An 11,857-nucleotide genomic window follows, 5' to 3' on the forward strand; every position below is an offset into this window, starting at 1 on the left:
CCGCCCTCTCGCTGTTTTTTTCTTCTTCTTTTTTGTTTACGTAAGCAGTTGACTTTGTGCTTTTTTCCTTTTCTTTTTTTTCAAAACCAATCCAGCATCTAGCAATTGGCCACACGCCTTTGCTCTGCGGTAGTTCCACCTCTGAGCGTTTAGATTATGTTATCAGGAGCGCACACATGTGCCCGGGCTGCGTGTGCGTGCGTAAATAGGTGGGAGTTCCCTCGATTATTGTCGACAACACTCTGACCCAAAAAGCTCAATTAGTTCCATCAACATAGCAGAACATTTGAGATATTTTGATTTGTCATCTATTTGGCTCTGTATTATATTGTTGACGCAGTGACGAATTTTTGCCTCAAACTTTCAAATATTTTTCTGTTTATTATTATTTTCAGTTTTTTGTGTGCCAAACAAACAGAAACATTACAACTGTAACATGTCTACTTCATGAATCTTAAAAGTGTTCTTTGCATTTTCCAACCCGCAGAGTGTCAGCACTGGAAAAAAAACTAAATCCAGATAAGTCGTTTTTTTTTTTTTTTAAATAAGTACATTTATTCTTGAATTCAGAATTGCAATATATCCAATTATTTTATTTTAAGAGTAAAAAGATAAATATATATATATATATATATATATATATATATATATATATATATATATATATATATATATATATATATTCCCGTGTTTGTACTTTTGGGGACCGAAGGCTCTTCCTAATGAGGCGGAACCCCATTTTTAACCTTAGAGAGTCAGTTTAGAGGTAAGGTGTGAATTAAATTTAGATTAGGTTTGGGGTTAGGAATGTATTGCTAGGGTTAGGATAAATCTCCGGCCATAAATGCAATAAATAAAATGACTGTAAGCCAATGTAAAGTCTTAAAGTCATATGGATAGAAATTCAAACTTAAGCGTATCTGTTCTTTTTTAAACTTTGGCCCATTTTCTGGAAAAATGGCATGTTGTGGGAATTGAGTTTAGCTTGGTGTTAGGGTTAGGAACATGCAACGGTTAGGTTTAGGGTAACAGTCAATGTTAGGCTGTAGAAAGTCGATGGAAAGGCCTTGCAAAGATAGTGAGAGAAGCTAGTGTGTGGGAGTGTTTGTGTATACAAATCTGCAGAAAGGCCCCAGTTGGCAGAGGCAATAATATTTTCTACAAGCTTCCTATTAGAGCTTAGAGAGAGGTAGTAAGATACCAATGAATTTCTTTTGACTCCCCCCATGCGAGGAGAAGACACCACTGTGTCTTCTCAGGTCACAAAGAAGTAGAGGTGGGTGTTTATCGTAGCGTTTATCGATATCTGGATACGTTTCTAGTAATGATTCATGACTTATTGTCTAAAAAATTAATTAGAATCAATGGAGATTACAAATTCCAGAAACTGGGTAAATAGTCAGAATTTTTTTTTTTTTTTACAATATTTCTCCATTTTCTTAAAAAAAAATTTAAACTGGCAAATAGAAAACTTTGAAGAATATTATTAAATACATGTAATTATGAGATATTTTGTGATATAAATCCTACATTTTATGTAACCGGTGTTCTGAAGAAACTAATTTTAAATGTGCATATTCTTAAAGAATATTATTTGTGATTTTAGGGCTATGATTGCTGTGATAAGCAGTCTAAGACATAGAGCTACCTAGGAAAGATTGCAAAGAAGTCAGATTTTTGTTTTTATCATAACTTTTTTCAATATCACTGTAATATCACCCAATATTGTAAGAATATTTTATGTGCATATTGCATAGAAGCAGGGGTATCTTCAAACATCAACAACCAGATACTAGCTTCCTATTAAGTGCACATACGGTACTTAAAGGCAATATAAAACATTATTTTTTTTTATTTTTTTTTACACATCCCCCCTCAATGGTGCTGATCTGCACAACTGGCCACATGGCCCACATAATCGAATACCTTCGGTTGGATTAGATTGACCTATTAAAAGTGAACCTCTATATATTTCTCCATAAATTCTCATCAGTTTTCCTATCCCTACTAAAGAAAATCCCCAAAGGATGGTGTGGCAACCCCCATCTTTGACCATGGAGTCAGTGTGTTTAGTATGATGTGAAGTATTGACAAAGTATGACTTCTAATGGATTTTTATCAAATATAGCTGTTTTAAGCACTCTTCTGTGAGGACCGCACTTGTTGAGCTCATTTCTAATAGTTGTCAACAGATTCTCTTACCTGAGCTGATTATCTCTTTCAAGGATTGCAGTGATATTGTGACCTTTATATTTATGTGTTTTAAAGGAAAAGTCCGGTCAGCTAAGAATAATCAATGGCTCATTATCTATACGTAAAACTAACACATTTGCTGTGATTTAATGAATTTAGTGTTAATCAGTAAAAACATAAAAAAATAAATTTTCATCTAGATCACTGAGTCAGGGAGCGGCCATTTTTGCCCAAATACAGTAACACCTTACTCCTGACATCTTCAAGCAGTGAAGTCACGGTGCCATAAGCTGAAGGTCATTCTCCTCGCTTTACAAGCAAAATCAATGGAAACTACTAGACACATCTTGAATCAAAAACAATAATTTAAGATTTTGAGAGGAGTTCACCATTAAAATTCACGAGAGCTATAAATAAACTGACAATGCCCACGTGCATGGCAGTTGGATATTGTAATACATTTGGTAAAAGTGAAAAAAAATGTGCTATTTCACCTCTACGATTCATGATCCTCCACAATCATTGGATTGCCACATAATATATAGCCAAGAAGAATGCTTTCAAGATGACTTGGGACTTGAACAAGAGCTGATACCACACTGTGACATCACAAACCAGTAGGTCACAATAGTATTGTTTTTTTTTTTGGTGTTTTATGGCACTAGTGGGTTGTTTTTTCGGACAGTAGGTCGACAGGAAAGGGGGAAAAGGGGGAATGAGAGGCGGGAGAGACATGTAGCAAAGGACCACAGATCACATTTAAACATGGGTTGGCAGTGTCGAAGACACCGCTACTGCCACCAAAGTATGCCTGGCAGTAGTGTTCTTTGACACACATGGATGTCTCCAGTAAAGCACATTCAAATGAAATTACTCTTAATTAAAAATCTTTAATTTATTTAGCGGTATGTAATAATATATATATTTAAAGTACTTTCAGAAGTTTCAGTTCTGAATATGACCGGACTTCTCCTTTAAACTGAACTCTGAGAGTGTGGAGCAATGAAAATTGCTTTCTAGCCTAACCACACCTTAAACCTCTCTACAACTACAACCCTTATCTGCAGCTATGCTCTTAGGTCTCCATGATGCTGTTTGTCCAGTAATTTTATTTAACAAACCTCTATAGCCTTGAAAAAAACAGCTAGGTAAAACACAGGGGGATTTTTTTTTCACCTGCAGGCAGTTAGTTGCACTAGAAATCATTCATGGGTAAAGTGTGTTTTTTGTTTCTTGTAGAAAAAATAAAAGGAAAGTGTGCCTCACACCTTTTAACCATTTCAAAGGTATTTAAAATAGTCACTTTACATATCAGTTATTTTATTACACATATACACCATGGTTTCATTATAAAGAGTACTATTTGTCCAAACATACCACTGAAGGCTCAATGGAAGGACAAAGATCTTTATATGTAGAAAATAATTATTAATGTTCCAGCCGCCGTAAGTTCGTGGGGATATGTACCTTTATTTGCCTTAATCATGTTTAGTTATACTTTAAGCAGATATGTACCATTCTTTTCAAAGCACATGAGAACAGATAAGGTTAGACACAGCTGCGAGAAAAGAGGCTTTGCTTTATCCCAAAAATGGTCACAAAAGTTTAACTTATTGCTTTGCAGACCATTCAGATTCTTCCACACAAGCCTTGTTCATACATGGTTCATGCATTTCACAATTGTGCACAGTCACGTTGATGAAAAAACAGGGCATTTCCAAACTGTTTCCACAAAGTTCTAAATATGAAAGTGTCCAAGATAAAACATTTAAGTTAAAAAGCTGAACCCAGCTCTTAAAATACCGTCTCACGCCATACAATCCCTTGTCTGCTCCATGTTTCACATTTGACAGCATCTAGTATTACAAGTGCTGTTCTTCTGACAACATATAAATCCATACTGGCCCGGTGGATTCCCAGACAAAGAGGCAGAATTTGTGACTCAGGAAAACATGGCTCCACCGATCGGGAGTCAGTGTCATGGTGATTTATACCACTGAATCTGGAGCTTTGCCAACCTGCTTTTGTGTTTAACCGCTTCCATGGCCGTAATGCCGGTGTTTAAACAAATATTCTTGATGTAGTTTATACAAACATATATTGTGCACTTGTAAAATTGCCTCTGAATAAATAAAGAGATCTGGAATAATGTATTTTTGACAGATGAAACCAATGTTTAAATGTTTGGTCATTAAACACATCAGCACATGCATTTCCTGCAAGCTATCAAGGATTGTGGTGAATATTATGATTTTGGCTTATGTTACAGCCAGAGGACCTGGATATTTTGCAGTCTTTGAATTAACCACATACTCTGCATTTTAGAGACTGTTTAGTAAATCATAGAGCAAAATAAAGACATCAGGTCAATGTGTTACAGTGGCAAAGCTAAATCCAAGTTTGGAAGTCATGTTTTTTAAGGCTTTGAACTCAAAGTCTGCTTGTCACTGTTCCATTTTTTTTCCTACTACACTGTGGAAGTTTTTATCTCTGTTACTTCTTCCTTGTGATGTACTTTCAGCTTAGAAGGCTCATCTAGTCCTACCCATGTGTACTTTAATGGCGTGTCCCCAATTTCCTCTTGAGTACCTTTACTTTTTTTTCAACATATTACCTGTATTTCTGTCCTAAAATCCACCAAACATGAAACGTGATTGAAACATGATGGGATCTTCCAGATAAGTTAATGCGTTCCGACCTCAGTGATGATTCCTCCAAAGGTGTGTCAAAATAAAATGTTTTTCCCATGGTATAGCAAAAAATAAATAATTATTTTATGTGGATTTAAAACCACAAAATTTGTCTCAGCTTCTATATATTGACAAGAATAAATTTTGAATACTGTTTGATATTTACATTAAAACAATGCATTCATTTTTTAATCAAAGAACTTCGTCACACTATACACATACAGTATGCTGCTACATTTAAACTGGCCTTGCCTTGTTTTACCCTGAACATGTGGTCTGATTTTTATTGGCCCAAGAAATCTACAAATATCTGCTTATATTTAATCTGTATTACACTGAACTGTAAATCTAAAATTATTGCACTTGTGGTTGAGTTTTAAGCCAACCTCTTCCTGTATCATAATTTGGTCTGTTGAACTTTGATTTCACAGATCCCAGATGACTTTTTCTTTTCTGAGGCCTTGTCTTTACTGTGCATCCTGTCAAACTCAACAGATATCTCCAGCGCCGTTCGATTTTTGGTCTCTGGCATGTTGAACCTCACATGGATCCCACAGATGAGGCAGGCAGCCAAAAATATAAGGAAGCAAAAATTACCCAGATTCTCCTGGAAAACGTTTCATTAATCAGTTAATTAACAGTCAAAGTCATCTGGACCTCAGGTAAGAAGGTGTACAGTTTAATGAAGTGATACTCACCACTAAGATGGGGAAAAGTGCCCCAAGGACAAACAGGCAGATCCAGTTAATAGTGCATCCGACTGTGTATCCGGCTGATTTAAACGACTGAGTTAAAATTTCCCCTGGAAGAGGCACTGTCGTTGCAGCTTAGGATCAAATAACAGAATAGGAGAAGATGTTACAGCAAGATTGTATTTCAGAGGAGTGCGAAATCTGCTTGAACATTGTAAAATACACATACCAGGTCCACTGGAAAAGAAGAAAATGAAGAGGAAAAAAAGAACCATACTGCAGTAAGGCATCCACCAGAAACTTTTCTGCAGAGAACAAGAAAAAAATCTTGTCATGTCACACAGATTAAATAAATAACAAAGAAATACGGATTAAATATCAAATGTTTTAGAAGCTCACCTGAAAATAAATAGTGACTGTAAGAACGCCCATAGTTGCAGCCATTCCCATGTAACCACTGAACAGCAAGACCTTTCTGCTCATACTCTCAATTATCATGAACTGCAATTATAAAGGAGATTTAAGAGCTTCACGCAATACTCAGCTGTCACAGCAAGGAGTTCAGTGACCACATGAGGGCCCTGTTGACACACATGTAGATAGAATAGTTTCAAATGAAATGAATGAGTTTGATATTTTAAAGGAAAGCTGTTTGTTTTTAGATTTACCTTTACTAAGTTATTCCTTTTTTAAATAATAATAGGCCAATATCAGTAAAAGTGAACTTACACACACTATAGAGGTGGAAACTTCACACAAGCCTGTTCCCAATGCAGCATATGCCAACTTGTTTTCTTTGATTCCTGCAGCTCGAAATACATCAAAAGAGTAAAAGTACACCTAAAAGATAAACAAAACAAAAACACACACATATTTTAAACCCCTACAATTGATTTAATATATTTTTTTTTGACAGGGCCCAGAATTGGCCAATTTTAGACTTGACCAGCAAATCATTGATCATCTAGTCAGTGATATTCTATAGATAGTCAGTAGTTGTTGCGGAAGTCGTTGCTAAAGGAAGATGTATTAGTAAGACATTTTATAAAAAGTTTAACAAAGTCATAGGATTGGAATTAGTAGGGTTCAAGACAGTTGATCTGTTTTACCTTTTATAAAACTCCAATTATGTCTGTCTGGATTTAGAAATGTGAGAGATATTTTATGGTAAAATAAGAAAATAGATGAGAAAAAAAATATGATCACAAGGGCAAAAGACAGTCATGAATATTACATCTAATTTAGTATACGTCTTGAAATAATATTGAAATGCTGTTTAACGTGTAACCATCTATGACATGTTTATTTCAAAGAAAATATTAAAAAAGCACCTTTGAAGATTGTCAGGATCTACTTATGACTCTGCAACCAATAGATGAACAGCAGCAAGGTCATCTCATAGCTTCCTCCCATCATAACATTATATGTGAAGTCATTAAAATCAATCATTTCTGTGTTAAATAGCAAATTCTGTTCGATGAAAATGTTGTAAATTAAACACTCTTAAATGCAACCAGACGCAAAACAAGCTAATCTGGCCCTGGAAGAAGAATGCAGGCAAGTGAAGGTGAGAGTGGGAAGCACAACTTCACAACTGCACAACTTCCAGATGTTTTATTTTTTTTTTATCATAATTCAAGTTATGTTTTCTTCCCAGTCAGATTAATTCCAATTCTCACAAATGCTGCTTCAACTAAAACAGTAAAAACACGTGGCAGAGAAGTCAAAACTAATATAGATGTGTAATGCCAACTACATTTTTAAACACACCGAGGGATGCCACTTTTGGCTCAAATGTAAATAATTTATGACCATTTGTCAAAGGCTTTTTAATCTCCCTTGCATTTAGAATAAATGATTAAACAAACTAAAACATAACCATATATGTCAAACTTTGCCTCTGAAATATTAGGAAGGACATCGCTGTAATTTTACAAAAGATTTTGTTGTAAAAATAAAAAACTCCTGAGAGATGCTGTGAGGAATGCAAAAGAAAAAAACATAGCAATGACTTTATAAGCCGTAATCCTTCTTGAAAGAGAGTGAATTTAATATGCAAAAGTTTCTTTTATATTTACTAATAGTTAAATTAGCCAAATTAATTGATGCCATTTCTAATTTTTACTGATTTAGAAACAAAAACTTTAAATTGAGATTGTTACTGTAAATAAGGCAGCTTAATTTTACTATATATTCTTTATTTTTAAGAAGGCCCAAATGATACTTTTTACACAAAGTAGATCCTTTTTATTTATGTTTATTTACAAAACGAAAAGTTTGGCAAAATTTGTCATTAGTGAAGTCAGTGAAGTAAACAACTTTATGCTTTAAAAGAAGAACAAATATAAAAAAGACTCATTGCATAGAAAGCAAATCACTATAGGCTGAGTCACAGCTAATTGTATCAAACAGAGTTTAACTCACAGCACTGATGCCATTTAGCTGCAGTGCAGCGAAAGCAATAACAATGGTGAGGAGCTGCCAGCGAACTCTTCGGTTCTGAATTAGCTCCAACACGGAGCAGTTTCCTATACCCTGGATTGCTGCTTTCTCCTCCAGCATCTCCTCGACTTCCTTGGTATAGTCTTTTTTACCCCATAGTTTCCTAAAAGCTATGCAGGAATAAAAAAAATAATTGCCTTTATATCCAACTGATGTTAAATACTAACACAGTCAATCTAAAATTGTATTCTTTGTCAGATTATTTAAGGAAAAGATCATGGCATATCAAACCCTTTTCAGCAGCCTGCAGGTTTCCTCTCTCCAGTAAAAGGAACCTTGGAGACTCTGGTAGGAGAGGCAGGGTGCAGAGCTGGAGGAATGCAGTGAAACCATTGAAACTAAGCAGCCACGGCCAATTCTTCTCTGAGCCAAGCAACTCTCTGTATAAGGGGAAAACTGACTTTGAGATGATGCAAGAGTCCAGCTACTGTATACACACTAGCTTTGCTTAAAATGCAAACTCCTGAAAATCGTTAACAAGCCACTGGAACGCATTCTTTTAATCAGTTATAATGAATCAGTTAGGAGGACTGGGGTAGAATTTTCAGAAGTTGATTTACTTAACATTTTAAACTAATGTGGAAAGTATAGTAGTCGTCAAAATTAAAAGGTTTGTAAAAACCTTAGCATAGAGTTGTAAATAAATATACATTTATCATATATAGTCATGAAAAAAATATTTTAATATGTTGGAATATATTAAACAAAAGTGAAGCTAAAACGGAAGAGCTGTTAAAAAGAAGTTCAATCACAAAACCCAAGATAGAACCACAGTGTATAAAAAGGATGATAAACAGGGTGACACTATGAAATATAAAGATGATGAAAATATGGCTCAATGTATCTTTGTATAATAACTGCATAGAATTTAAAAAACAGCATAAAAATACTGGTTCAAGAAATATAAAAGTTTTTGTAGTCATAGGTCATATATAACATTTTCTATAGATGTGATATTCAAGAAAATGCACATGTAATGCCTTCATTGTGAAGGATGCTAACCTCTGCTTTTTGCTGTGTATTGATGTGAATTCAGCATGTTGAATGTAAACACAAATTTAGATGAATTCTTTATCTGTAATGCCCCTGAGATAAATTTGTGATTCACTCAATCTTCTAAAGATTATGTCACAAAGAAAACAGTGTTTTTCTAACTTAGCCATAAATAAATTCATTGACTTTTTAATGATAAATTATACATATTTATATTCTAAGATCTGACATCACAACAACTATCAACTCAGTCAGAGTTTCAATGTGACAACATTGCATTAAACACTGACAATAATAAAGTTTAGCCTAAATAATCACACAACAAGTATTTAAAATACTTCCACGCTCTCTATGCATTATCAACTGGTAGTATTTATATATCTTAAGTAGTATTTTGTCTGTGGTCTTTTAGCCAGCAGTCAGTGGTCATCCAAGGAGAAGGAGAATCACACATCTTTCTAAAGTGTTACCTTCCCAGGTAACAAGAAAGGGTCATTATGTTCTGCAAAAAATTTTGCCTCACCTATCACTTCACCCTTATAAACTTTTATATCAAAATTTCCCTGCAAGGTGAATACCTGCATTATTTGTTTCTTCACAAACACACAAGAATTGATCTTGTACAGCCCCAGCTTAAACTGTTCAAGACCTGAAAATGTGTCAGCCAATCCTGTTGCAGTACTGTGATATAATGCACAGGAGGATGTATGCATAGCTGCTGCTATTACGTCTGGTTTTTCAGAAGTAACTATTTCCTCTTTGAAAGAGGAACAGCACATTAACATACGTTATTTGACTTTTTCATGGCCTCTGCTGCTATTTCATTCATAACCATGATTGGCTATACTCAAATCTTAATCAGTAGAAGTTATGACAACTCACCTAATTCCTAGCAGCTGACCGCAAAACTTTCCGAAGGATAAAAAGGTTGCAATGGTGACACCAACCATTCCTTTCAGCTTTTTTGGTGCAGATTCAGTGAGATACATGGTTTGAGCTGAAAGACCGACCCCTGTACACAAAAACAAATAGTAAGACATGATTACTATTTACAGGCAAACTACAGCTAGTGGTGAACAAAAGCCGAATTCTAAGGTGGTTTACCTGAATTGATCCCATAGAGAAATCTCCCCACGATTATCATCTCGAAAGAAATGGCTGTTCGACTCAAAAGCATCAATATGGCTCCAAATATAGCCAAAAAATTATTTAACAGAAGACAACGTTTTCTAAGGGAAAACAAATGCCAGTGATCTCTGCACCATCAACAACACAAAATAACCACACTGTAACTGTATACCGACCTGCCAAATCTGGAGGTGAGCGGACCGGACATCAGTGATCCAATTAATCCCCCAATGCAGAATATGGACACTGTGAAAGACCAGATGAGCGAGACCTCCCACTCCTCCAAGATCCGGTCATATCTGTGCAAACAACTTTCATTCACCATCTCCTTTATAAACTACAATAAGAAAACACACAGGTATTCATCGGTTAAATGCATAGAAAATTGACCTTTTAATATTGTTTTAAATTTCACATATAAAAAACATATCGATACACTCTTTTAAACCATCTCACTTACAGCAGAGGGGGATGTCATCACAGAAACACTGAATCCATATTGAAAGGTCCCCCCGATGCTGCAGATGAAAATGGCAGCAATGAGGACGGGAGAGTCTAGCTGCAAATACACACACACAAAAAAATATTAAGCAAAACTGGACTGTTATGATCAAAATGTAATGTTCAAAAATAGTTGTTTCAGCATTAAGAGGGAAAAGACAATCAGTGAGGAAAAAACATGACCGTCTCCTGATGCGAGGGAAATCACAATGACTATAGCTTGTTAGATAAAATAAAAAAACTGTTATGAAGTGAAATTCCCATAAGAAATGTAAGAACAAAAGACTGGTGGAGAGCAAACAATAAAATAAATGAATTTGGATCTTTTCAGTTCCTCTTTTTCTACAGCCTTAATTTACTATATTTTGTACAACATCAACAATGTCACTTAATTCTTATGCAACACCAACCCTTCAGTGCAAAGTGTAAGTAAAAAACTGTCTGAAACCATACTATACCTTACCAAATGTATGTATACAGCACTTTAAACACCCAACAAAACCAAGGTGCTATATACAATCATAAGATACAAATAGTCAATAAAAAAAAAATAGATAAAGTGCTATACAAAAGTATTAATAAAATAAAAAGCAGTAATAATATAAGAAAAACAGTGGAAAAAAGTGAGGATCTCAGATTGTATCTAAAGTCAAAGTAAAGAAATGGGTCTTAAGAAGAGATTTAAAATAAAAAAGTGAAGAGTCATTCCACTGCTTAGGAGCTGCGACAGAAAAAGCAGGGTCCCCTTTGAGCTAACTTTTTGTTTTTGGCACCCTGAAAAAGAAAAATGTTTTTAGAAATAACTTACGAGGAGCGTCAAATGTTGTGGCATGGTTGGAGTCTGTTGTGTGTCTTCTCGTTTCACTTGCTTTCTTTAAGTTTGTGTTGTAACTAGGTGCTGAAATTATTAACTTTTGTTTTGGGACAAAATGACATGACATTCACTTTTTCAGCCGGTCTACACTTGTGAGGAAAAAAAGAAACCACTCTGAGCAATTTCTCTGCCTTAAAATGTAGAAAACTCCTCTCAATTCAGAACCAACAACAAAGGAAAAAATGGTTCAGGATCAGCCACGAACGCAGCGCACCCCAGGCCCATCAGGCTCACCTCAAAGATTCTCCATCTTTGAGGTGGGAAACCACAGTAAACCACAAAAT

General features: G+C 35.1%; 1 protein-coding gene across 1 annotated transcript; it reads right to left on the reverse strand.

The window, feature by feature from the left end:
• Positions 1–5,068: 5,068 nt before the first annotated feature.
• Positions 5,069–11,531, reverse strand: LOC107092677 (solute carrier family 2, facilitated glucose transporter member 9-like). Its single transcript, XM_015387276.1, has 12 exons — positions 11,508–11,531; positions 10,659–10,757; positions 10,375–10,535; positions 10,175–10,299; positions 9,953–10,082; positions 8,309–8,457; positions 8,000–8,187; positions 6,305–6,415; positions 5,975–6,076; positions 5,805–5,880; positions 5,582–5,709; positions 5,069–5,490 (listed from the first exon to the last, which is right to left on the reverse strand). The coding sequence occupies exons 1-12, from the start codon at positions 11,529–11,531 to the stop codon at positions 5,281–5,283; spliced, it is 1,503 nt and encodes a 500-aa protein (XP_015242762.1). The 3' UTR covers positions 5,069–5,280.
• Between the last annotated feature and the right edge of the window lie 326 nt (positions 11,532–11,857).

Source organism: Cyprinodon variegatus, unplaced genomic scaffold, assembly GCF_000732505.1.
Source record: "Cyprinodon variegatus isolate N-32 unplaced genomic scaffold, C_variegatus-1.0 Scaffold390, whole genome shotgun sequence".
In the NCBI taxonomy this organism is placed as follows: domain Eukaryota; kingdom Metazoa; phylum Chordata; class Actinopteri; order Cyprinodontiformes; family Cyprinodontidae; genus Cyprinodon; species Cyprinodon variegatus.